At 37.9% G+C, this 27,945-nt stretch overlaps 8 protein-coding genes across 8 annotated transcripts; 4 read left to right on the top strand and 4 right to left on the bottom strand.

Annotated features, from left to right (window-relative positions):
* Positions 1–10: 10 nt before the first annotated feature.
* Positions 11–2,230, bottom strand: AKR1 (palmitoyltransferase AKR1; the record flags this gene model as incomplete). The annotated part of the gene is made up of 1 exon (XM_003644334.1): positions 11–2,230. The coding sequence occupies one exon, from the start codon at positions 2,228–2,230 to the stop codon at positions 11–13; it is 2,220 nt and encodes a 739-aa protein (XP_003644382.1).
* Positions 2,231–2,712: 482 nt separating this feature from the next.
* On the bottom strand, positions 2,713–4,629 carry SHE4 (She4p; the record flags this gene model as incomplete). Its single annotated transcript, XM_003644333.1, has 1 exon — positions 2,713–4,629. One exon carries the CDS (start codon positions 4,627–4,629, stop codon positions 2,713–2,715), a length of 1,917 nt encoding a protein of 638 aa, XP_003644381.1.
* Positions 4,630–4,793: 164 nt separating this feature from the next.
* On the top strand, positions 4,794–5,831 carry PEX10 (ubiquitin-protein ligase peroxin 10; the record flags this gene model as incomplete). The annotated part of the gene is made up of 2 exons (XM_003644332.1): positions 4,794–4,842; positions 4,918–5,831. 2 exons carry the CDS (start codon positions 4,794–4,796, stop codon positions 5,829–5,831), a joined length of 963 nt encoding a protein of 320 aa, XP_003644380.1.
* Positions 5,832–5,917: 86 nt separating this feature from the next.
* On the bottom strand, positions 5,918–7,819 carry HEL2 (E3 ubiquitin-protein ligase HEL2; the record flags this gene model as incomplete). Its single annotated transcript, XM_003644331.1, has 1 exon — positions 5,918–7,819. The coding sequence occupies one exon, from the start codon at positions 7,817–7,819 to the stop codon at positions 5,918–5,920; it is 1,902 nt and encodes a 633-aa protein (XP_003644379.1).
* Positions 7,820–8,135: 316 nt separating this feature from the next.
* Positions 8,136–8,711, top strand: GEP4 (phosphatidylglycerophosphatase; the record flags this gene model as incomplete). The annotated part of the gene is made up of 1 exon (XM_003644330.1): positions 8,136–8,711. One exon carries the CDS (start codon positions 8,136–8,138, stop codon positions 8,709–8,711), a length of 576 nt encoding a protein of 191 aa, XP_003644378.1.
* Positions 8,712–9,577: 866 nt separating this feature from the next.
* On the bottom strand, positions 9,578–20,659 carry TRA1 (histone acetyltransferase TRA1; the record flags this gene model as incomplete). The annotated part of the gene is made up of 1 exon (XM_003644329.1): positions 9,578–20,659. One exon carries the CDS (start codon positions 20,657–20,659, stop codon positions 9,578–9,580), a length of 11,082 nt encoding a protein of 3,693 aa, XP_003644377.1.
* A 2,292-nt stretch (positions 20,660–22,951) lies between these two features.
* Positions 22,952–24,682, top strand: YPS7 (putative aspartic endopeptidase; the record flags this gene model as incomplete). The annotated part of the gene is made up of 1 exon (XM_003644328.1): positions 22,952–24,682. The coding sequence occupies one exon, from the start codon at positions 22,952–22,954 to the stop codon at positions 24,680–24,682; it is 1,731 nt and encodes a 576-aa protein (XP_003644376.1).
* A 327-nt stretch (positions 24,683–25,009) lies between these two features.
* On the top strand, positions 25,010–27,706 carry SFB3 (Sfb3p; the record flags this gene model as incomplete). Its single annotated transcript, XM_003644327.1, has 1 exon — positions 25,010–27,706. The coding sequence occupies one exon, from the start codon at positions 25,010–25,012 to the stop codon at positions 27,704–27,706; it is 2,697 nt and encodes an 898-aa protein (XP_003644375.1).
* Positions 27,707–27,945: the final 239 nt, after the last annotated feature.

The following is a 27,945-nucleotide window of genomic DNA, read 5'->3' as shown; positions in this document are numbered from 1 at the left end:
TATAAATAAATTATACTATATCTTCAGCAGATATTGTGCGTTTTGGAAGCTTGTATAACTTATAATAGTCGACTACTTCGCCATTTAACAAGCCGAAGGAGCCTGCAGGTGGAAGGAAAAACCTACGCCAATATGGCGCTGACAGGTCACTTGTCAGCCAGAAGTCTTGCAAGTTCTGTCTCCAACCGTAGTTTGTTTCTATTGGAACAGTTACCTCAAGATTCCTTGATAAGCGAGTGGAATTATCTTGGGTTTGCTTTTTTATCAATGATTTCACAATGTTGATGAACATATCGCAACCCATGACGCTAGACATTAGGCCACCGCACTGTTTATGTTCGGAGTTGGGATTACTTTGGACTATAACTTCGGATGCCTCGCTATCATCTTCTTCAATAAGCTCTTCTGGGACGGAACTGAAGGTTTCCTCGGAAATAGAGATGCCTCTGCGTTTGCGAACCCACAAACGATATTCATAGTCAGTGACACCTTTGCTAGCTTCAAAGATTTGAACGAACGTCAATGCTACAACCCACATTGTTTGGAAACACACCCAGGCAAGCATGAAAGAGTGGAAAGGGTCCAAATAGTATCCCTTACATAATTGAGGGCAGAAACTCGAACGACAGTCCATTTGTATGTCATCCAGATTTTGCCATTCAAGTTCAAAGTAACGTATGCTTAGCCTTACAAAGATAAATACTCCAATTTGCAAAAACATGATAAAAAACAGGAATATTTTATGATTGCAGAAGCCAATTTGGTTATACACCCAGGGACAATAGTGGTCATATCTTGCTATCAAAACATTTCGTGCAGTTTTGTACTTTGACCTCAATGGAATTCTGACCCATGAATGAATGCAAAAGTGTTTTGCATCAAACTTCCCAATACGCAATAATTCACTCATGGTGGCGCGAATTTCCTTGGGATCAGATGAAGCTGGAATACTGCCAGGGTCCGACTGCATAAGTATCACAAGCAGAGAGCTAACAGTTATGAATAGCACCGGAAGAATAATATTAGCATACACTCCTTTGTGATATTTCAGGGTGTTTCTAGTGATCCATATGAAAAACATCCAGAAGATGGTTCCAGCTAACAATCCAGAGAGTAATGGGGTGTTGTGAATCGTGCCATGTCGTTTTAAAATGTAAGAAGGAAACACAAAGTTGAATAAAAGATAGCGTACTAGTCCTATTATAGAAATTGAGAATAGCAGTGCAAATAAAATACTATAATGGGCGAAAGACCCAATGATTAGTGGTAACACAATACCAGGAGTGACAAAAGTAATTGTCTTTGCATGCATTGAATTTTTAAAGTATTTCCGTATTGCAAACCCATTTTTATTGAACCCACACTCATACAAAGCGGTCTCCAAACTACTTTCTGTTTTCATCTCCTTGGCTATATTAAAACAATTTTTGCCATCATTGTTTTTTTGAAATACATCACTTCCATGCTCAATTAATTCTTTTAGAACCTTATACTGGCCATTTACAGTGCCCCAATGGATTGGTGTGAACCCATTTGAGTCCAAAACCTTCACATTAGCTCCAAATCTAACTAGGGCCTCGACAGTCAACGAATCACCTTGATATGCAGCCCAATGCAATGGCGTTTTACCAGTAGGGTCTGGGCTATCGATATGGATTTTCTCAGTAAAAAGAACATACAGAATTAACATAATATTCGATGAAAATGTAGCTGTATGAAGTAAGTTGTAGCCTTGTTTGTCATATATTGTCGGATCAGCATTATTCTCTAATAGGCAGTGAACAATGTAAACATATCCTGATTTGGAAGCCCAGTGCAACGGAGTTGCCTCCAAATCTCCTCCCTTCATATTTACATCTGCACCTTGGCTTATCAAATACTTAACAATATTCAGCCGATTATTGACACTTGCCCAATGTAAACCAGACACTTTTTCCCTACTATCCCAATCTTGATTCACATCAATTACACCTGTTTCAACCATCTCTTTCACCGTCTTCAAATCCCCAAACTGACAAGCATTGTGATATTTTTCAATAATTGGATCTTTTACCCTTTCATCAACAATTGGATCTTTATCACTCTCATCAACGACTGGATATCCTTGGATTTTATCGTTTTGTTCTCCATCATCATCTAAAGCGATATCGGATACAATAGGCTGAATCGAACTGATCGAAACATCGTCGCCATTCAATAATTCCTCACGTTCAGCCATATTTGAACTCATCACCTTAACCTACTAAGGATCCCGAATTCTAATATAAAACCTAAGTATTAAATCCTGTTAAAGATTAGGTGAATTATACAGGGACAGAGGATTTGATGTATTTAAAATACCATAGTTAAACAATATCCATAGTAATCATAAATAACTATATACGAAGTTGATGAGATCTGCCATGTAAGATTACAAGAGTTATGAAGGCTCAGTCTGACGATTCAGTGTTGTGGGTTCTGATAACTTTACTTGGATAGATTCCTTGATTGCTAAGTTGTTTGTGCATTTCTTGAGGGCGATTTGCAGTTGCTCGTTGTGGCGCAGAGGATTAAATTTATCAGGCCCACTTGAATTTAATAGGGCGTCGATAAGAAATAGCAGCCGCTGGACCAACTCTAAATCCTCGAATTGGTCATCTAATGTTTCGATCACAGCAGTAATTAGCCTATCCTTTTTCAATAATTCTTCGGCAATGAACGGAACTAGGGTGGCTATGTTGGCGAAAATCGCAGCAACAGCTCTTTGAGATTTGATATCTCTAAGGCGCAGTAGTTCAACCAATATGTCAAAATTCTTAACACTTGCAGGATTGCCAAAATTAAAAACTTGGCAGCAATATGTAAGGGGTAAGCCATTAAGTTGCTGAGTAGTTCCAATACAGACCTTTGAATTTGAACTGTTTCGTCTAAAATGCAATTCATAATCTTTGACCAACATTGAGGATCCGATACGATGAGTTTGGATAAGCTATCAGCGCTATCTGTGGCGGCCAAATTCGTTAAAGCAAGTAATGCTTCATAGCTATCTCTTGTGGTTAAAGCGTTTAATAACTCCTCATTGTCATTTCCATCTCTGCCTGGTATCAATTCGAACAAATACGGCACGGTGCTCAACGGAGAATAATGATTGAATAGAAGTTTGGGATTAGTGTTGATCAAAATACTATTCAAGGCCCTTATAGCATACAAACGAAATTGAATTTGAATGGGCATATTTCCAAGGTAACCCAGTAATGCCTTTGTTGCTCCTTGTTTAACACATTCAGATATGAAGTGTCGTTTTCTTGTAGCATTGTAAATTAATTTGACAAATTGGTCCCTACAACTTGGCATCAAATCCTTTAGACGGTTACTCAAAGACCCAATCACCTGCAAGTCGACGATGTAATCATCAATAAAGGCAAAAATATCTTCTTCTTCTTCTTTTCCTGTTTGAGTTTCCACAACTGGATTTTTCAGCTCTGCGTATGCCTTTAATGAGTTAATTGAGGATTGTTCAGGAGTACACTCATCAGAAAACGTGCTTAAGTTTGCAAGTAAGGAAAGAATACCATATATTATGCAAGACTCAGTTTTTTCATCAACAACCAGTTGAACTAACTCCAAACAAACATTTCCGTTTGATCGAATGCCATTTCGTACGGAAGAGATTAAACTTAGATATGCTAACCCTTCAACAGCAATTTCCTGTTCCCTTTCATCATTCGATTCAACATTTTGAATGAAAATGTTGCCTAACTGTTTGACTTTGGTATTCTTTAGTTTACTAAATGACCAGGTTTTAACTAAAACCAATGCGGAATGCAATTTTAGTTCATTGTTTGATAAAGATGCCTCGATTATGGGGAAGTATTGTTCTGCAATATATTTTCTAACTGATTCATCAATACATGCTACGGATAACAGCTGCAGCCCCTTTTTAATCAAAGAATCGTTCCGAAGTATCTTTCTTTTCAAGACTGTCTGAAGTTCCTCACTTAGAAAGGCCTCCGAACATATATTGGTTAGAACAGGATATAATTCGCTTAAAGTATTTAATATAGCATTCATTGATTCAGTGTGATCTGCATCCGCCTCAATTGTCAACGTGTCGAAAACATCGAGCAACTTCTCGTTAAAAGTCCTCTTATACTTATTATCCAACTGTGCAAAAATTAGGAGCACCAATGGCCTGATATCAGTACTCTCGAGATGAAATGGAAGTTCCTCTGCTAAGAAAACGATATCTTCAAACTTATATACATATCTTTCCAACAACTGGTAAACCAACTTGAGCAAACCGTCACTTCTGCATTTCTTAGCCCGTATTCTTCTCTTAATTTCCAACATAAGTGGAATGGTATCATCAACACTTTTAAAGCTATCCACAATTGCTGATATAGCCCTGCTTGATAGATCACCAAGTAAATCTAAGAACCTATCAGGCTTTTGTTTAAACATCATAAGAAAATGTGCCCTTGAAGTACTATGGTCTTTGATCGACCTAATTATAATCTCCTCGACATCCTCAGCGTTTCTGACCTTGTCAGTTTCATTCACAAGGGCATTCAATGATGCAATGTAATCCTCGACCTTCAATTCCAGACGCAAATCTCCTTTCAATGCCTTTGACAGTCCATCAATATCCATTTTATATCACGGCTTTATTTCGTAGGTCTGGCAAACTTGGAAGAGGATCATTTGGCAATAATTTTCATACATAATTAAGCCCCGCATGTTTTTTAACTTAATTCAAACAACTATCATTACCCTCAGTATCATATTCGATCAATAGACTGTTTAAATTGGGGCTCATGAGTGAAGAATCTAAAGTATTCCCCTTTGCAGATGCTCCAAGTATTGGTATGTCTTCTTTTTGTTTTGGAAATATTGCTTCTATGTCTCATTCTTGAATTACTAACCTCCGTTCAATTACAGTACAAGCCCATCAGAAGGATATCTACATAGAATCTATCCTTGGAAACAAGTTGGAAGATGCTATAAAGGCTATTAAAGGGCAATTTTTTAGGAATAGATATTCTCAAGAGATTTTTCTCAGTGCTAAGTTGTTATATTTATCATTAACGACTTTAAAGAATAAGAGAACATTAGGGGAAGAATATGTTGATTTAATCTATGTTGATAAAAGAGGCACAGGGTTGGTTAAAAAGTGGCAGCGAATGGCATTTATTTTATCTTATGCGATTTTGCCTTATGGTCTATCGAAGTTGTTTAAGTATACCAAGACGAGGTACCTTGATAATGATGCTGATGATGCTAACTGCAAAAGACGCACTGTTTTAAACTACCTCAGCAACTTGATGTTCAAAGACATCATGGACAACATATTAAATATACATTTATTGGCGTTTTATCTCACAGGCGAGTTCTATCAATTATCTAAACGAGTTTTTGGTCTACGATATGCTATTGGACATGATATTAATAAGGATGAAAAAGAATTCAGAACATCAAGCTCGAGAAGCTACAGAATACTAGGTGGTATTGTATTTTTGCAAATACTAGCTAAAGTTTTGCCAAGTGTGAACAGTATGACGAAATCATATTTGGAATCATCTGACCATGATGTTGCCTCTTCTGATGATGTTTTGACGGGTATACCTTCTGAATCCACTACACACATTGATTTGAGTAACCCTAAATGTTTGCCATTGATTCCAGAGCATTCACGCAGTTGTATCTTATGTCTTGTAGATATGGTTGATCCTAGCTGTTTGCCCTGTGGACATCTGTTCTGCTGGAATTGCATTATGCATTGGTGTACTGAACGTAGCGAATGTCCACTGTGCAGACAGCACTGCTCTAAACAGTCTATCCTGCCAATAAGATAGGAGTAGCCGGCAATTTGATATTACATGTAATTATAATCTACACTCTAACGTTTCTATAGCCCGAAAGATGTTTAGAAATTGTACAGCTAAATACCAAAATGAAATAGAACTTGTTTTTGTTTGCCTTTTTGTTTGCCTTTTTGTTTGCCGCTGATGGGCAGTGTATCTTCTATTGTATTAGTTGACTGGGCTGGATCTTTCTTGGGTTTCCCCCACTGCATAGGATCAGGGATCGAAGCATGGTTTACAGGCTTGGGACGCTGTTTCTTTGGATCAATAGATGGTAATGGGGGGAATAGTTCTGAATTTCGGGAGGACGTCAAATGCTTGCTTTCTGTTTTAGTCTTATTTTTCAAGTAAGTAGGTTTGAAGTCAGTGTTAGCATTAAACGTGTTTCCTGATGAAGATGATGAGGTGGAAGTAAGAGTAGATTTGTAGGATGTGTTCACTATCTTTTCCTTTTTAACAGGAGGAGACTTTGCTCTAGCTGTGTCATTTAATGAAGGAAAGTTAAATCTCGATGCACTTGAAGATTTGTTTGGTGTAGTCTTCCGCCAATTAGCCCCATAAAGAGAAACCTGATCCCAAGACTCACTAGAAAGTGGTGGGAATTTTATCTGGCGCTCTCTTCTTTCTTGCTCTGAATTGTATATTGAAAACAACTCCTTGTGCTTAATCGATCCCTCCAAGAACGTTTCTGCAAAGTTACGAATCAACAAATAAATATCAGCTTGAGGATCATTAAACAACTGCTCGTAGCGTTTCTGAACACTAACTGCAGTAATCGCATTGCTTCTATAACTATTGTTAATCTGTTCAAATCTCTCCATTGAACTTTGGGAATAGTGCAGATAATGTCTTGCCCTTTCTTCAAGCCTTCTAAGCTTCATTTCTGGGGTATCTTGATTGGATGGCGTGCCGGAGAGCCCTGTAGCCTGTGCAGAACTAAATGCTTGCTCATTTACACTGCGTGAAAAGCTCTGATTCGAGGATGACAACTCCGAATGGAATCTGCGGCCACTAGTTAAAGAAATTTTATTCTTGTTTCCTGCAATATTGCCATGTTCTTTTAAAATATGGGCCTGCAAATCCAAATCATCCCTAAAGACCACAAATTTGGAATCCAAGCATGACTTGACAGTGCAGATGTAATGAGAATGCTTGAAGTGATTAAACAATTGATCATAATCTCTAAAATACTGTGGTTGAGAAGAATCTATCTGATCACATATGTGACACTTTTCGTGACGCTCGCGCATATGGATATAAAGTTCATCATCCGAATAAAACCTCTGTCCAGAGCAGAAACCACACAACGGGTGACCTTTAAAACCTCTCTTGTCGCCTAACGTATTGTGCGTCTTCAATTGATTAGACGTAAGGATCTCCAATTCCGATGGAAATGCCTTCTTGTTTTCCGCACATATCGTGCAGATAATTCTCTTATGTTCATTCTTCAAATGCTCATTATAGTTCTTAAACGAATCCAGGTCAGTATTGCCTACATCTCCATAAGGACAAACATATTTCAATAATTGTAATGTTGCTGCTTCGGCACTGGATAAAGTAAATTTAATACCATATTTTTTATTAACGGAAAAAATTTCAGACTCTTTAATCGTCGCAAAAGTAGCATCAAGTTTATCCGTGAATATGAGATACTCATGATCAGTCCTACAAACAAGGCATGTGTTCTTCTGATATAATGCACGTTGTCTAAATGCACACTTGAAACATGTCTGATGGTTGCAAGGAGATAATGCAACAAACTTCAAAGTATCAGCACAGATAAAACAAGTAGTTCCTTCTTCATCTTCATGTTCATCAAAACCATTGGTTTGACCTTGAGTTAATTTATCACTCGTTACAGGTTTCTTCCATGCGCTGCCTAGATGTGAATCACTCGGTTTGCCTTTCGACGATTGATTATTCCTTTTAGTTCTTCGAAAATTCGTTTTCAACTTTGAAGAGTTGTTTTCCATAGACATATACAGCTGATTAAAGGATAGATATTGTGTTCAACCTTCTTTAACATCCGGAAGATCATCATTTGAATGTTCTTCAATGAGTTTGAACAATTAATTAAGCGAAGGAATTTACAAGCAATCAACTCCGTTACCCGCACTTTGTGATTAAGTAATCACATCGTATTTAATGATTCTCTCGAGCGAACTTTATGGCCATCTTCATGCATATGGATGGTTCGCAATTATATTATAGGCAAGCCTCCAAATTTAGAACTAAGATCAAGTCGTTACCTGCCTGTGCTTTGGAAGTGGATTTATAGGCGCTGGTATATTTAAAATGGTGCTCGAATTCAATTTGAGCGGCACATTAAACGCTCTTAAGCTTCTTTGGAACCCTAAATTATGTCTACCGAAAACCGTTATATCAAACTTTGGGGAACTGACAGTTCCTTTACATTCAGAAATAAAGGCAGTTGTGCTTGATAAGGATAACTGTTTTGCTTACCCACATGATGACAAAGTCTGGCCGGAGTATGATAACGTATGGAAACGGTTACTTATAGCGTATCCAGATTCGCACTTGCTCATTGTCAGCAATACCGCTGGTACTAATGTTGATGCTGAGCACAAGCAAGCTCAAATGTTGGAAGCCAACACAGGTGTTCACGTTTTAAGACACGCGACTAAGAAACCAGGCTGTAAGGATGAGGTTTTCAAATACTTTTATGATAAGCAAATCGTAAAAAGCCCATCTGAAATTGCTATTGTTGGTGATCGTCTATTCACTGACATTGTGATGGCAAACATGATGGGATCTTATAGCATTTGGATAAAGGATGGTGTTAAACCTAGCAACAGTCCTTTTGTTCTTCTTGAACATAAGTTATACGATTTACTAAACCCTGGTAATTAAATGGAATTTTTTAATAGGCCACTGACGCCCGTCACATTTTGATGAGGCAGTTCAATTGAAACCCCAGTCATTTGTGTCACAAACATACACCTACAACAGCATAGTTCATATGAGATTAGCATGACCATGAAGCATGGAAAACCTCACAGGTTTCTAACGATTGAAGATTACCGGTCATTGTGGTACTCACGTTTGTTCCTTATTTTACATTGTATAGCGATTTGTTTTATTGTGATACTGCAGGTTTTTGCGTTTCCCTTTCAGATCATTACACATGGAACATCGCTAGTGCTTTGGATGTTTTATATACACATATGCTTGTTTATCACCTCACAATTTGTTCTATTTAAAGCATTAAGAAAGAGTATATCATCTGAAGTTTATCTGTTACTATCTGGTTATGCTGTGCTTTCTTTTGCAGTATTTGTTTTCTGTCTGTGGGGAATGTTCGGAACTATACGACAAAGTACTGATGAATATCTCATAAATGTTACAGGGTCATCACAGGTCGATGTTACTCTGAGGATCATTATGATTTCTGTCATCTCTTGTTCCTTATCCTTTTTCTCATCGGCTTTTCTGATATCTTCATTTGTCTTCTACAAATATAGTTATGTTGAGCATAGAAAATTTAAGCATTGGTTAAAATATGGTACAGTTAGGAACAATTTACTGTTAATGAATAACAATGATAAACATATCTTCGAGTATTTAGATATGGAAGATAGTGATGAGCAGCTGAATAAGAACACTAAAACTCTGCATTCTCAACATGTCACATTCGGCTAAAAAAAGATAGCAGACTTATGTTCATTATATAGTAGTTGCTATTAATTCTTATAGAAAAAAATAATGTACAATACTGTTTACAACCAAGGCATAAAACTTTGGTCGGCCTTAGCCAGATTTCTTGGACTGACGGCGGCACTAATTGCATCTAGGACATATTGGGTGGCCACTGAAGGTGAAGAACTCAAATGACCCATTTGAGCTATCCTTCTGCTGATCAAGTCAACATTCGTGGCAACAATCTCACGCAATTGGGGATCCTCCACGATAGACCTATGCATACTGCTATACCAAGAGATAACTTCATCACGAATGAACAACGACAGATATGTGTTCAATTCATAATCTGGCTCTAACAGAGCGCGAGCTATAGCAAATATATTCACTGCAAATATTCCTTCCATAGCAGATTCACCTATTAGCTTCTGAATATTTGGTGTCAATCTAAATGGCACAGTTTCATTGTTGTGGAATACGGGCGCATCGTTAGGGATGCTAGCCTCAAATGATTTAACAAACTGTTTCACTCTTTCGTAATGATACCTTGCTGGTAACATTTCTAAAGTATGAACATTACCAGATTTTTCATCTATGAAAATCTTGTGAGGCGAGCGATTGTTGATAGACATCATATAGGACATGAATACAAAAGCACCATATTGGGAAGAAAACTGTTTTCTAAACAACCAGAAATCTTCAAACTCAGTGAACAATGTTTTAAAATAGTCCTTCACAATAGTGGACGGTAAAAACATGGACTGAATAGAACTGAAAATTTCAACTCTTACAGCAGTAATATCAGGGGTTGGTAAGGCCTTGTGATATGCGACGTTCAATTGTTCGGTAACAAAATCTTGAATTGCATCTCGATCTATGTTATTCTTTAAGCAATAATTATTGTATATTTCATGTAAGGTTACTAATGAATTAGAGTCATTTATAATCCTAACTTGCGGAGAAAGTGGAACTGCAATTGGTAAAGTAAACTGGATATCACGACGTCTGGTTTGAACATTCTTAGAAAGTGTTTCATTAAAAAGTCTAAACATTTGAAACATTCTTTCCTCCCGCCTTGAATGACGAACGGCTGGATACTGAACGGCAAATGAGTGTAGACTGCCATCATGCCCACGGATTGTTAGCCTTTTGTATGAGGAATGAGTTCCGCGGACGAAGTCAACATTTGGCAAAAACCTTGCGATCTTGATAAAATGGTTATTGTTGTCTTTGTTTAGTAAGTATTGACCAGGTATCTCTATATCTTCAAATTTCTGATGATGGAAGTTACTCAAGTGAGGACAGATGTTCTCCATATTTTCGACTTGGGGGGTTCTGTCCAACTTATATTCCAATCGGTTTCTCCAGTGACGTAATCTTTTAATGTAGGTATCGAAATCAGGCTTGCTATCAATAAAATCGGCGTTGAATTTGACACGAATATGAGGAGGAAGAAGATTTTCTGAAAATCTGACAAGGTTAGCTTCTGTGTTCGATGGGAGCCTAGGATTCTCCCTGGGATATGGCAATCGGTTATAATTATAAGTACCATCAATTAGTAAAACATTAATCAGTCTAAAAAGATCTTCATCTGGTGTGGTTTTAAACTTTTGATTTATCTGATCAACTAAAGATTCTAGTGATAGAGCAAGCAAAGGATAAGCTGTTTTCAAAATTCCATTTAATTCATCCAAGTATTCCCATGGTTGACGAGCAATTTTATCATCTGGGGACGCATTATCATTGTTCGAACCCATACGAGATTTTGCAACAGCTGCCATTGTGTGACGTTGAATAACGGCAAAGTCTTCCTTAGTAGTACGTAATTGAAAATGCAGAGTCTGGGGAAAGCTCTTGGCAATACGAATCAATATCTGGCGTACAAGTTTGGCCTCCTTATGAGATAAGGAAGTTAAGAGTTGTGGAATAAAGGTAATCCAATACCACACTGGAACTTCGCCACGAAAAGACTCAAAGGCATGAGCAAGAGAACCAGATGCATCATCCAAACCTATCAACCATAAAACTCTACACAAAAGTTTTCTTGTTTTGGAACTCTTGTATAAACCAGCAGCTTGTAAATAGCAACTAATGGCATTATTTGCAAAATTGATGCTATTAGGTTCTTCGGATAGACGACGGTCATTGAAAAATCCCCATTGTGCCCAAGCTTTAGCCAAATTTAAGTCTATTTGCACCGCTGTAGCAAACGCTTGATTTGCTTCATCATGCGCTCTCAATTTAGATAAAAACATACCTTTTAAAGTAAAAAATTCGGCTTTTTGAACGGTACTGAAGTAAACCAAGTTGGTGTTACTTATAACATCTAAGCCTGTAGTCAATTCGTTCATACTCTGATAGTGACATTTCGCTTGCTCTCTTAATTTCAGGAAGGCTTCCTGGATCTCAATATTTGGCAGAGTGTATATTCTAGCCAACTGGCCAATACAAACATCTGGCATATTATGCTTCCTTGCAACATGGGCGAATCTGTTAATTACCCAAGCAATCTCATGATAGCCACGATAAGCATGTGTGCTAATGTTGCTATTGCTGTTGGACTGCTGTAGCGCAGGGACCAGTGGCAAGTAGGCATTGTTTATAACATGGAAAGCGTGCTGTCTCCAAGTAACTAAATCATTCCAAATATTAATATCGTCCCAAATATTAGGCAACCGATCACGCCAAGCCTGTAATACACGCTTTATTTCTTGAGCTTTGGTATCCAGATTTTGTACTGTAGTTGTAGCTAAGTTGGCATAAGCCTGAGCAGCTTCCATAAATTCCATATACTGCTGGAAAGCATGCAACAAGAATGTATGAGAAGGTGTAAACCTTTCTGGCATTGATGCCCACTTATGAAGACTTAGCTGAATACCTTCGTCACATAACCTTCGAATATCTTGATCGCCTTTTTTAGTTTCTGCGAAACTCTGCAAATTTAAGAACGTTTCAAAGATTTGTCTACGGGGAGTAGGAACATCCATGACGCTCTTAATAGACTGCTCTAGTGCTTCCTTATCTGAATTCCAATCTGCAACTCTCCAACCACATTCTAGTAACAAGTCCGTAAACCCTTCGTGTTTAGCTAATTCTGTCAAAACATCCCAATTTTGTAATTTTTCAGCACACAAAATCCAATTGTCCTCCCACAAAGAATATTCTGATTCAGAGTACGGTAAAGCTCCGCTGCGTGCTTTAACTTGAGCAGTTTCATACATTTGTTGTGCTTTATCCCATAGGCCAATCTGTTCATAAGACAATGCAATGTTCGTCTCTGTGTATTTAGCACGTCGACGCCACAAACCATAGAACATATCTTCTTCTTGCAAACAGACATATAGTTCCAACAAAGCATCTTCATTTGCTTCAAGGATCTTGGTATTGTCTATAGACCCACTTTCTTCCATGGATTCCAAGATACTGATTGACTGGTACCAAGAATTATACGAAGTAGCCAGATATTTTACCAAATGTGGAGGCAATTCCAAGGAGTCAACCCTACTAATAGAATCTAATAAAGTGTTAACAACATTAATTCTGGCGTTTGCTTGTTTGGAATGATAATCTTTGGACAAAAGAGAGACCAACGAACGAATAAAACCGTACTTTTCATTCCTTGGGATAGATCGACAAGCAACAGGAAATACAGATATCCATGCATTACGAACAGCTGCAGGACTCAAAAAGAACACATCAAAAAGAGGTTCAATTAGATCATTACATGTCGTTTCAGAAATAGTATCAATAAACTTGGCGTGGTTTTCAACGAATTCTTCCAATGACTTGGATGCCGTAAAATTGTCCATGTCTGCGAAATTACGTTTTACCGAATCTAGAGGAGCAATAAGGAAGTCGGTTTGAATTTTTAGCTTGTGTTCCCTGTCAAAAGCTCCATACAAAAGCTGCAGTGCTTGGTTTAACCACATATAGTCGGCAATAAACTCCCAATTTTGATCCCTAATAACATAATATAATCTTTCTCTAATATCTTTTTCCAAACTAGCATCTAATATAGATAACAGCTTCTTTCTAATAGAAATATCGCTGACTCTGGTACCAACTAAAAATGGTTGTTCCATCCTTACAGTTATTTCGCTGTTGTTGAAACTCTTGTTTTCGAACAATTCTAAAATTATTTGGTAGAATTGTTTACACAAAGTTGGTTCACCCCTGATCTCAAATGCTAACATTTTGGTCAAAATGGCAGCCTTCTCTTTCACTGTGGGGAAAATATCATTCGTGAATACCCAATTCCTTGCAACAACAACAATTTTCTGTAAAAAACGCTGATCCATCGAGCGATCGATTAACAGGGCAACTGTGGATAAAAATGGTCTGCGCGCATCTCCAAGAACAGAAATCTTCATTGATAATAAATAAAACATCTTTTCTAACAATTTTGTAGTAATCTTCGCTTCCTCCATGGCAGAAGCATCTTTAGGTTGAGAAATTGTCAAGTGATCCTTGCATAATTTGTTGAAGGTCCTCATCATTAGTGACAAGTGTGAATCTATCTGTTGCGGGAAATTCATGAAGAGTATCCATGCTAAAGTAATGCCCGCAGCAACTGAAGCAGTACCGTTTAAATCTTCCGAGATTGTTGACACTAATGTGTTTACAAATGTTTTAGCTGGCGTTTCCTCTTCAGAGTCAAAAGAAATACCTGTTTCTCTAATTGCTTTCAAAACTGTATTAAGAACCTTTTGTAGAACTTCTTGAATATCATGGTGACTAACATGAATGCATTTATCAAGTAAGTTTTGAATAACGGGTAAACTTTTAATTATCCAGGAAGGCTCTTTATTCCTAAAAATCACATCCAACACATCTAAAGCATTCATACAGTAATACAGTAAGTTGGCAGACTGAACATCCTGTTGTACTAAAAACTTCTCAAAGAAGGAAAGTTTTACAACTGCATCTGGTAAGTAACCGGTAGACAGTAACTCTGAAAGAATGTATAGTGCCCTGGACCCTAACTCAGTTTCACACGCTCTGTGATTACTCACACAAATGAACCGAATTAAAAATGCAGCAAAAGCCTCTCGCTGAGGAAGTGGGGTTGACGACTCTGTATGATTAACATCCTGCATGTGAACGTCATCATCTTCTTCAACATATGAACTACCTTCCATTGACTTCTTCTCCCAAAATAGAATTAATTCTGCAATGTCTATTGCTAATATCTGGTTCTCGATAGATGGATTGGCTAAGAGAGTCGGCTTGCTAATATAGTTGATCAAATTTGGAATGAACATATCCCTTGACTCATAAAATGCATCCTTTTGACTAACTAAAAATTGGTACAAGGTGACGCTTTGATGTGGATTGCTTTCAGAAATTACTCTTCTTACCCAATTAACCCATGCATTTGGTTGCTCTGAGTTTGTCAAACGTTCAGGCATCACAGGCGCTAATAAGTCTAAGGATTGCTTGACTAAATAACGTGCTTCAATTTGGAACGATCTCAAAATGGCAACAAATATTTGAGTTACAACCTTAACGGGGAATTCAAAATTTGCGATAAACAATGCAGTGACCATATAGGCAGCCTGTTTTACTTGAATATCCTCAAGTTTAATGAAATTCCAGGCAAACTTTATGATATCTTTTTTTATGTCAGATACCATGTCTGGGGCAAATTTAATAAAACAAGCTGAAAGTTGTAATAATTCAAAGTGAAATGCATCATATCTACCTGCTAGATTAGCACAAATGATACTGTTTGGATTCTTCCAAATCTTTTCGTACACGAAAACCAACCAATCCGGTATTTTTGATTCACCTTCGATAAACCTCTTTAAAGATCCTGTAACGTAGCCCTCGTAAATGAAAGTTGCATTAAGAATCTGTCTTAAAACGCAGATAATAGCTTCTAATGGTTTGTCACTAGTGCAAAAAGACAGACAGGCTTTTAAGTATAGTAACTTCTGCTCAATATTGTTTGTGGAAATAATATTTTCATAAATGAAACAATCAAAGGTATGCTCTAGTTGAAATCCAGCGACTTGAGAGAATTCAATTATATTTAACAAAATAACTGGATCAGATATGTTAAGCTCCATGAATTTCAAATATATTGCCTGGAACTTCTCAATAGCCTGATTTAATTGCAGAGCATCATATTCAAACTTGTCCTCGCGTATAATATTTAGAGTGATATCCAGCATGTTTTTCAATTTGAATACCATATTTCGGTGTTCCAAGAACCATTGATCGGTGTTAGATTCGGATAAAACATTAAATAAGTCTACAGAATTCGCAAAAAAACTGACGACACGAACCCTGTTATTCGGAATGTTTTCCATATAGTACTGGTAGAAAACATCTAACTCATCTTCAAACGCAATTCGTAGATCTTTAGCCTCCGGTCTCTTTATGATCGAGCAAAACAGTAAAACTAGCTGCCTAGAAGTTAGATTTCTTTTGAAATATACAATGACTGAAGTGGAAAATCTATTCAAGTATTTGGCCAAAGGAGTTCTGAATGGAGAATCCATTTGTAATCTCAATCTCTTTTCTACCAACATTAACTTGAGTACCAAATCATCCAAAAAGATATCAGCCTGAGGTGGAAGCAGATGGAATATGTTAATGATGCTAGAAATGATTTTAGTTGGAACCTGCTCCAATAAATCTTTTCCGAACAGAGTATCTAACACACCTATTCTACACCATGCATCAAGATGATCCAATAACTTCTTGCCAATTTCAACCTTAAAATAAGCGATTAATAGTTCTAACAACCTAGCTAGCGCTTCTAATCCTGGAACTGTCAACTTCTGATGATCAGACAAATTCATTAGCATAGGTTTTAAACCATTTTGTAGTAACTCTTTTGGTAACTTCGAGTTCTCTGCAAGCACTTCCTTTAACCCCTGGTATGTAGCATCGATTATTTCTGGAGAAGTCTTCAGCATAGTTTTAAAGAAAACTGCCAAAATTCTAATTCTAATGCTTCCTTGCTGGGCATTTGAAAACTTATCGCTTTTTAACGACAATGCTAATAGTTTAATACAGACAACCCTTAGTTCCACTAGCTGTTTTGCTGTTTGATATTCGGTAATTCGGGGTATGGTCGTTAAAGAAACATCTTCTGCATCAACTAATGCGATTGCTTCATGCAACAGACGCAACAACTCCTCGTTGAAATCCAAGAAGGTGTCGGGTAAACTCAAGCAGTAAATCACTGCATCCACGTTACCAATCTGCATAGGGAATGGCAAAGCTCGTAATGGTTTTGCAAAGATGGGAGATAATAGAAAATTTCTTGAGTGTTCCATCAACTTTGATATTTGGATATTTGCTGCCTCGGAAACTGTCTTTAAAGCAGCTTGGCAGGCCTTTCTTACAGTTTCATTCTGATTGCTTAACTCACAAACGATATCAGTTAAAGAATTTTGCAGTCGCTTTTCACATAAATCGGATTCGCTGATTCCACTGCATGTCTTCCTTAAGATACTTAAAATTAAATTTTCTGCACCACTGCATATTATAGCTGGTGCTCCAGCTGGCGTGTCCTTTAAAACAAATAACAGCCCAGCGACCAACTCAAATTGAAATTTCCTTAAATACTCGACAGACACTTGTAGGTCTTCTACTAGAGTTCTTATACCGAGCACACCTGCAATCTTGTTATAATATGCTTCATCATAAAAGCAATGAATCAATTTCTTTGTTAAAGCTAAAAACGAATGTTCCAAATATGCCTCTCCATATATTATCTTGCCATTCTCATGCATCCGCTTTATGCTGTCAACAGCTAGGTTTCTTGAATCAGCTAAATATGACGACAATCCGGATACTATACCATCGATTATCACATCGTTCCTTATGTGAAAGTTCTGCTGTTTTATATCAACCGTGAACACCTCAGATTGACCCTTCTTTGCCATTAATGTGCTGTTCACTTGAAGTAAACTAAAGTGGTCCAAAATATGCAAAAATAAGTCCCTCGATTCGTCTCGAAGTTGTTCAATCGATGTTGCGAAAAACAAAGATTCTAGCAACCTGACTAACAGTTTCTCCTGGTTATTTAGGCCTCTTGGATCTAACAGAGGCTTTTCTTCAACTGAGGAATCATTTTCGAACTTATCATTATTCAAAGCTTCAACTGCCTTCTCCAAATAGGGTGAAATATTGTTGATAGATGATGCTGAAGAATTTATAAATAATTTCAGTGTCGTCGATATGTACTTGAAAGCACTCTGTCGGTAATAAATATCGGCACGATGATCATGTAAAATATCCAAGGCAGAACTAATACCACTTGTTATTGAAAGAGGTACTTCTTCGTTAAATCCGTGAACCTTGAATAATGCATCCACTTCAATATCTAATTCCTCTTGAGTTCTAAGGTCAGATGGGGGCTTTAAGAAGCGACGGTTACGTCCTCCCAATTTACCCATAATCCTGACAGCAGTGTGGCTAATTTGGTGGTTAAAAGGCTGTGGTTTCAATAATTTAAACAACGCAGTAATAACGTCTTCAACAACTGGTTCAATAATTGGATCAAAATATTCTGCAGTTAGATTATCAATACACAACTCGAGCGTTCGAAGACCTTGTGTTATCAATTCAGGGAAGCCCTGAAGAGCGTATACTAATGGGCGCATTAAATAATGCAAATATGGGGCTAACACGCTTAATCTCACAGGCACTGTCAAACATAACTCAACATACAAATCTCTTTCATGAGGACGTCTAGCAGTTAAAATCATTCTGTTTAGAGATTGCAATAAAACTTGTAAAATTGGCTTAATGGATCTGTACAGGTTTTCAAACCTACCACCACCGATACTCCTGAATAAAGTTCTTATCAGATAGAAGTATACCAGCGGTTCGTGTACAGTAGTTGAATACTTTATGGAGTCTAATATCAAATCATTCAGATGTGGTAGTAAAACAGCCTCGTTACTAGCTGGAAACAGATTGACTGACATAAATGATAACTTAAATAGACGAATCAAAATATTGGATTTATTACCATCAACATTGCCTAGATCTTTTAATTTGAACTTCAAGAATCTTAATAAAATACCGGTGAAATTAGGCGAAGTTATTTCGCTGGTCAAGAATGACTGTGCAACATGTAACAAGGCAGAATCGCGAAGCATTGATTCATACATAAACTCAATTTCGCCTTCTACTATTTCATTAAAGGTTGGACTGTCAATTTGCATGAAGATGATGGCAAAGTAGTCCATTAATTCCCGACCATCTTTGGTTGCAGATACAGGTAAACTTGGAGTGGTAATGTCAAAGTACTTCTTTTCTGGGACAGAAGGAGCACCTGGGTTGTTAGAAAATAAATATAATCCAGCAATACATTCGTGGAAAAGCTTTTTCAATATTATTACTTCTTCATAACTGAATACTCTTGAAAGAGCGGACCACATTTTAGGGTTCATTGTGGTTAATTCATTTGAAGGTGGGTTGAAAACCTTTACATCATGAACGATTGTCTTTAAGAATGACAACAAGGTCCGGTATAGATAAAAGGCATCTTTTAATGGATCCGTACTTGGTGGTGCACTTAATCTAATTGGCGCATAATATTTAATATCGAACATGTCAAAGTCCTTATTAGTATCGTCCATCGATATATCATCTGCATCCGTCTGAGCAGGCTCAACTTTCGGTAGAAGTTCATCCCTATTATTCAAAACTTTTTTTAGAAATTCTTCAGTACTCTTATTATCAGCCTCCATTCTCTCTTGGATCTCCTTTGTTTTCTTAGCCTTGTTGCCTTCGTAAATTTTGTGATGTTTCAAAATATTCTGGTACTGTGCATTTAAATTCTTAAATCTTGAAGCATACGATTCAATAATACTCATCAATAATTTCTTAGCCCTTGAAATGTCCTTTGGATTTTCCTTTCCCAACTTTAGGATGCGTTCAATTAAATTCAGTAACAACTTCGCGCTCATTATCTGAACAGTCAGAGCCAGTGAGTCATCCGATAAAAATTTAGTATACATCAAAACTGTCTTTTCAATGTCGTCTAGCTGTAATTCCCCCCTTACGTTGTGAATAAAGTCTGCAACCGTACTATATGCCAGAGGCCTTAATGTCTCATGAGAAGTAAATCCATCCCCAATCAATAAACGTTGATCAAACATTAAGTCTATCTTGGCTAAAAATAATTTCTTATAGTTGGTCGATAAAATATGGCGCGTCGCATGAAGTAGCTCTTTCCTAGCAGTGGATAATTCACTGGGACAGTCCTGTAGCAATCTCATTACAAGGTCTGGCACTACAGCTACATGGTTCTGCAGGTATTCTGGTGCGTGGCCCCGAATAAAAACATATGCTAAAAATGATGTCGCCTTTATTTGGGCCAAAATATATTCAAAAAAAGCTTGTCGATTCACAATACCAGGACAGACGCTGATTAACCTATCCCCTCGAGCCTCGGCTTCTTCGCGCGCTCTCTTTTGTTGTTCAACTTCTAATGTCAACAAATCTATAACCAAAGGTAGAAATTGCGGTAGGGATGTCATGGTAAGTCTTTTATATGATGAATACAATGTAACCATTGTAATTGGGCATTCAGCCAAGCTTTTAAACGAAAACATAGACTTCCTTAACTTCTTGGGGTTACTACCGTTTTCAGAATCTACCTCTTGCGATAATGAATTCAATTCATCCTTACTCTCCAAAACACCCTCATCATTCTCATCATCAAAAGTCTCTCTTACCAACGTTGGAACATTTCTGTATATCTCAAGTATGATAGAGATAAACTCCTCCACCCTGTCCTGTAAAGGTTGCTTGAATGACTTGAACAGAGATGTTAAGATTTTCATGCATAAAACACCATTCTCATCATTCTCCTCCTTCAAAACTACTAATAGCGTCTCCGTAACATCCACCACATAAGGCTCAAATTTATCATTCATCAAACAACGGTTTAAAATCTCCAACACAGAGTTCCGTAGTTTATGTTCCAAAGAACCAACATTCAGCAAAACTGAAACATTCTGCAATTGCTGCAATAATATCGGAATACTTGTCTTCAAAAAATACTCATAATCGCCTGATTGCGTTATCGAATCTATCACATCACATAACTCACTTAAAATTGAATACCTCTTAACCAATTCCTCTTCCTGGCCTATTCTAGAAGCGAAAGTATCTATCTGTTCGACAAACGACATGATACCTTTCTTAAATTGGAAGTTCCCGCTTAAAAAGAAAAATCAAACTCGTTATTATATATACTTCCTACTCCCAACCTCTGTATCTCAATTGCAATCTACAATCGGTAAACTTACCCATTTACTTTGTTATTCGATCAAGATTGATGAGGATGCGTATTTTTTTTCTTGAAGGGTCTCGGAACTTCAACGAATCACGTGACTATATTCCTATTTAGGAAATCGTAAGATCATCGAGCTTGCACAGCGAAACCTGCAAAGGGCAACAGATCAGAACCGACATCTTGGCTGGTTAACTTTCCCTCCAACAATCAAATACGTCGCAGCTACATCCGTAGCCAACACTAAGTGCTGATTCTACCCTCTTTTGTTTTGGCCTGCATCTGCGACGGAACATTTCCCTCGTTCATCGACTCTCTATTATCTTAATATTACAAAAAGGTAATTAGCGCAGTTCAGGCCTCATCTGACTTGTAAGCACATTAACGCAATTAAGTAGACTCTAATTGTGTTTCAATTCCTCAGCGAAGAATTCTTCATTTTCTCAAGCTCTCACTGTACTTTTGCATGCTCTGTACATTGCTCATTTTTTTGATAGCTCTCTTGCACAGCTCCCTCTTATACTACGTATCATTTGTACTTCCATGCAATTACAAGAAACAAGAAACGAGCGTTACCATAGCTAAGCTGATAAAGCCACTTCCCTGTCCAGTCATTCCGGGAAAACGCTCATATACCCAAGCATTATACACCCGTGATAGCCATCACAACTCTTGCAATAATTCCACAATGAATCCTAAACCTCCTTTTTTTATGCCTCCCATGTCATTTATATATACATACATGTTCTTTATTACATCCAAAAACATAACACTTAACCGCATTTCGTGATGAATATCACCCCATCACCAACAATCTTCTCCCCAACAACCCGTTCCCCTCCTTGCTGATTCAATCGCTATCTCATCGTAGATCTTCTCGGTCCTCTACTTTGAAATTTGACCATCTCTTCTTCCATACCAAGGCTTGTTGGTATGCGTCCGTGTTACCTATATATCTCAAATTCTCGAGTGGCTGACCCCACAACGCTTGCTGGAAGTTCATACACAGAAGACGCCATCTCATCAGCTACACAGGAGCCGCTACAAAAACTAATTACATCATTTTTAACTCTGCTACATATGCTAAGATCATTGGTGCATGTTATCTGCTATCGCTGACAAAACGCATCTTACCTCATTCTATTATGTAATGCCCGTTTTTTTTTACTAAACCTCGCACGTATGCTGCTGCTCCGACTGCTGCTCCGCCTGCTGTGCTGCTATAAAACTAACTCAGCACTGCTACTCGAACTACATAAAACAACTAAATCCCATCACATTACCTACCCATTTTGCCATCACACTCACCACTCCTACCATCTTGTGTGCGTGGAGACGTGTCTTCAAAGGAAACCGGTTTTGTTCACTCTCTTGCCTGTAGATCCTTTGAATTACACAAATCATAAAAACCCACATATTTGGCATCAACGCATGATGCCTATTCCCCTCTAGGAAAAACAGGGCTTGGTCAACAAGATAATTTCAATAACATACCATGCTTACTATTATTGTCTTTTTAACTAATCCTGTCGACATATAAATAAACTAATTGTCCGGTTGCTCGATGGCCTTTCGGAGCTTGAGCGAAGGGCTCTCTTACTTGAATAAGTAATGCTAAACAGCCCATTGTCCTTCTTGGCTAATCTGGAAAACAAACCAACCCTCAAAACTATAAGCGGAGAAGGGTTTCTACTTAGCTTACCGACTTTAGAGATTGCAGGAAACTGATTTTGCAGGTGCTTTTAGAAGAATCTCGAGAGTAGGCTTTGCTGTTAACAAAAAAAGAACAAAAAAAGAAAAATACGTAGAAGTTTTACGTTTTAAACATATTGAACCCAAAGGTGTGATAGTTACACCCATATAATCTAATAAGAACAGAGGTACAAGCGTTCTTTTATAAATGGTAGTAGGACTGGTACTCCATTTCATTTAGTTTATTTTTGGTTTTATTTCGGGGATATTAAAAGTTTTAAGTGGCTGGTATTTTTTTGACGGGGCAGCTCCAAAAACCAGCACAGGAACAGTGTAATAATAATCCATCGCAGGGAATAATATTGAGGAGGACTTTGCGGAGAAACAGGTTCAGGATTCTATTTGGAGGAGGATTTTGCTTTTGAGAGTTGAGAATTTTAGTTGGAGTTTTGAATAGAGAATAAGTACATAGTGTCAGGAGGCAGGGGGAGTCGGGATTATGAAGCTGGATTGTAAGGTTTTGTTGATAATTGTGCATTTTTTGGTGGTAGGAACGTATGGTAGTGATCAGAAAAGTGGAGCGGCTATGTTCCCGACGTTAGCTGTGAAGAAGACTATTTCGATGACGTATGTGGTGCAGGCGATGTTTGGTACTCCAGGTCAAGAAGAGTTTCTGAAGTTAGATATAATTCAGCCATATACGTGGGTTATTTCTGGAGATATTTACGAGCAATGTAACAGAGTGAATAGTGGGTGTACGCATGGGAATCTTTATTATTCGGGGGAGAGTACTAGTTTCAAGAATCAGAGCGGTAGCCTGAATGCTGCTTATAACATGAGTTTTATAGATTACACGGAATTTTATGGATCTGCTGGTATTGACATTGCGAATTTTACGAGTGTTGAAAGTTCTGGGACCGAGGGTGATCCCACCAATACCCAAGTTCAGTGGTTCGGTAAACATACGTTGAGTATTCCAGAGTTTTCGTTTTTTCGGGCCGAGCATTCAAACATTGTTGACGGGTCGTTAGGTCTCGGAGCAAGAATTTTATCTGGTACAGCGGAGGACAGTTCAGGCTTTGACAGTTCATTTTTCTTTTTGGATATGCTGAAAAATGCAAATTTTATTAAATCCACTTCATATTCTATATGGCTGGGTAACGATAATTCGACACTCAACGCTTCTCGGCTGGCGTCCTCAGATGTTGGCACTCTTCTTCTGGGCGCGGTTGATCCAAATTACTTTATTGGTAACTTTTATAGGTTTAAAATGCTCCCATTTCGTGACTCTAAGACGGAGACGACCTTTAACTCGCTTCCGATAGTTCCTTTAACCAAGGTTGACATCGTAAATGCGAAGGGTACAGCAGTCAATGTCACTCAGCCAGGTTTCATGGAACCTGTACTACTGGATCCAAGGTATACAATTTCTTATCTGCCGATTGAATTGATTCTACAGATTGCGATGCAAACAAATGCTGTATATGTGAAATCCTTAGACCTTTGGTTAGTTGACTGTGATGTAGCCAATTTTGATGCTAAAATAAGATTTCAATTTGGTGATCTAAAAATCGACGTACCATTGTCCCACTTTGTATCCAGTGGCTATGTCGGTTCGCCAATAGCGTCGACACAACTTGGTGCGAGCAACATGACATGTCAATTAAATGTGTACCCTAATTATTCTTCGGGCTTCAGTATACTAGGTGGTACTTTTCTTAGAAGCGTTTATCTGTCGGTAGATTTAGAGGGCAACAGTGTGGCGATGGCTCAAGCATATAATGCAGTTAAAGATGGTGATAACGCTTCTTCACTTCCGTTGACCTTAGAAGATAGTGATTCCAACTCAAGCACATCTTCCGTTAAAGCAATACGTTCCGGTTACATACCGTATGCGACAGATGTCAACTTGCCCACATCGACAATAACTATGTTCATATCCATTTCTGGCGACACAAAGAGCGTAGTAGATCACCTCACTGCAACACAAACGGACCTTGTACTGAGCTCTAGATCCTTTTACGATACAACGACGGTCAGACCTACTGATTCTCTCACCCAGGATGTTTCCGCCGACAGAAGTTTTCCCTTATCAAAACCCTCAAATAATGCTGGTGCAATTCAGTACAAGAGACTAAATTATGATCTTTTTAAAGTACATCATACGTCCTCCATTGGCCTTTATTTAACAATAACAAGTGTACTATTCTTGGTTGGTATTTTACTGTGAAAAAAAGTTAAAAGGCATAATTTTCTCCAAGTGCCACTCATAGGAATATTAAAAGCCTTTCGTGATGACCGCTATGTGTGTTAAATATCAATATAATGTGTAATATTATTATTAAAGGACTTTAAAATGCCACTAACTACTTTACCTGCTTTATAGAGAGCATCAGACGTATCACGTTCATATTTACGTAAATAGTGATTGAATAAGTAAGCTGAATTTAAATGTTGCCAGGTTGGAAGATCTCTCTTAGTTCAAATTGAAAACTTTACAAGTGTTTTGCGAGGTCGTAAGCAGATTGAATCATTTAAATCCAACCTATTTGGTGAGATGAATGGCTTAGTTGAAGGTATATCTAATATATCCCTGGATCAAAATCCGGGGAAAAAGCACAAACGACCATTTCGTGCTTTCCACACTTTTGATCAATCTCAATCTCAATCTACAAATGCAAATACGTATCCAGCTGCACCACCAGGGCATTCGTCATTGGTTAATAATGCATCTTTTAATAAATCCCATATGATAGGGATGGTAAAAAATGCAGGTCAGGTATATAATGCAGCAGAACAATCTTCTACCGGTACCACTTCCCATATAGTGCCTACTCAAAGGCTTGAGGATCAGCAACAAATGCTAGCCAGGACTTTCCTTCCTGATGTAGAATCTGTTCCTCCGTTATTTTCCACGCAATTTTATTCTGCTAATCAAGGCACATGTGACCCTAGACTGATGTCATTATCTCTATACAATATTCCTGAAAATGAGCAGCTCAGATCAGCAACAAAATTGCCAATTGGTCTGAACGTACATCCTTTTGCTACAGTTGTGCCTACTGATGTGGAGATAACAGCTATTGATACCCGCGGAGTAGGCGGTCCAATACGTTGCAGACGTTGCCGTTCATACGCAAATCCAAAGTACAAATTTACGTTTGATTCTAAGTTCGTCTGTAACTTTTGTCAGATTAATACCCCGGTGCCTTACCAATATTTACCACAGCTCAGTCAAACTGGTGACCGTCCAGATCTTTTACAACATCTTGGATTAGTCAATGGAGTAGTTGAATTTACTGTGCCGGACCTTTATAAAATCAAACAAGATAGTGACTTAGTGCCGTTGCATTATGTTTTCTTGATTGATATTTCAATATGGGCAAACGAGAATAAGAGCTCCCTCGTTGCTATTGAAAGTGTGAGAACAGCAATCAATTATATACGCGAAAACCAGCCTAATTGTAAGGTTGCTATTATAGCCTTTGATAGATGGCTAAGATTTTTTAACTTAAGACCTGAATCCACCCAAGCGCAAGAACTCGTGGTCTCTGAATTAAAAGATATCTTTTTGCCCCTTCACAATGGGTTATTTGTAAGACCTGAAGAATCGATGCATGTCATTCAAGACACCTTGTTGAAATTGGAATCTTTTATTCAAGATGATAAATTCATGCACAAGAATGAGGCATGCTTTGGTTCTGCCATTGAGGCAGCCGTATTAGCCTTGAAAACCATTACAAATGGAAATGGTGGTAAGATCATTGCCACTCTAAATACCATTCCTACTATTGGAAACGGCAACTTGATTATTTCAAGGGACGATGGATTAAAACCGCACATAAAATGTGAGAACGAATTTTATACCAACTTGGCCAGGGATATGTTGAACTCATATATTTCCCTGGATCTGTTTTGTACAGGTGCTGGTTATATGGACTTAGCAACCTTGGCCTATCCCGTATTTATCACTTCAGGAAACATGAAGCATTATCCTGACTTCAATGTTGAAAGAAGTGAATTCAAATTTGTCAATGACATTGTTCACTCAGTTTCTAGCACTGTAGGGTACCAAGCACAGTTGAAAGTAAGATGTTCTTCAGGATTGTCTGTTAATAACTATTATACGATGGCTTGTGGCAACAGTGATAGAGAACCTATAATCCCTGTGGTAACCACAGACCAAGCTATTAATGTGCTCTTCAAATATGATGACAAGTTGAAAGCCGGCACCGAATTATTTTTCCAGGCGGCCTTGTTATATACTGATATTAACGGAGTTCGAAAAGTTCGTTCGATGAATAGCAGTGCAGCAGTTAGCAACAATATCCACGAAATTATTAAATTTTTGAACCAAGACGTGATCAACAGTCTGCTTATCCATGACGTTCTTTCTAAGCTAGATAACTGCCAGTTCCCAAAAATCAGAGAAACAATCGACTCAAAATTATCGGACATCTTAACCCAATACAGGGCATTAGTTGATAGTTCCCATGGTTCACAGTTGATACTTCCAGATTCACTCAAGTCATTGCCGGCGTACTTGCTGTCATTTGAAAAGTCTGCACTGATGAGGAATAACAAAAACTCAAGCCGTGGCAATGACAGGATCATTGACTACTTCAAGTTGTACTACTACAATCAACACCAATTAGTCTACAAGCTGTACCCTCAGATCTTCCCTCTGCATGAGATTTTGAGTGATGATGATTTTACCTTTTACGATCAAAATAACCTACTACTTCAATTTGACTCTGTCGAAGCTCTCAGTGTTCGGAACTCCTATAACTCCCTAGTAAATGGTGGTTGTTACATGATCTTCCAAGGTGACACCATCTATATATGGTTTAATGAGAACACCAACAGGCACCTATTGCGTGATTTACTAGTTGGGGGCGAAGCTGAGGAAGTGCCATATGCTTCTGTAACCCTTTTCGGTGGTCAACTACCTATTCTAGAAACAGACATTAACGTTCGCGCACGCAACATTGTCCGTTATTGGTCCCAGATAGTGTCCCATTCTTACCTTCCTGTGGTATTATTAAGACCCAATGTCGACCAGTACTACTCCCATACTATGACTTACCTCATGTGCGAGGATAAATCTGTAGAGATGATTGAAAGTTACGACACCTACCTACTTTCTCTACATCGCAAGATCAAGGACAACATCGAAAATGAACGTTATACCAAGTTAAGTAATAGTGGGAAACATCTTCATGAAAACCTTGCGGAGAGGTTTATACAGTTTTAAAACTATAACTAAACTATAACTAAACAAAAACAAAAAAATCTATAAAAGCCTTACCTCCATCCTACGGTAGTAACGAAATCGATCCGCCTTTACGGTGTTTATATCTATATGTATTTGATCATCTGTTCTAATCTCTAAAACCTGATATTACGTGTCCAGTTGTATGTATGTAGTACGCGAAAGTTTCCTATGTCCAAAAAAGTTTTCCTCCACCTTGTCAACCCTGTCAAGGCCCAATT

Source organism: Eremothecium cymbalariae, chromosome 1, assembly GCF_000235365.1.
Source record: "Eremothecium cymbalariae DBVPG#7215 chromosome 1, complete sequence".
NCBI lineage: Eukaryota > Fungi > Ascomycota > Saccharomycetes > Saccharomycetales > Saccharomycetaceae > Eremothecium > Eremothecium cymbalariae.
Note: the sequence above shows the minus strand (reverse complement) of the source record. Positions and strands in the feature narration are given on the sequence as shown.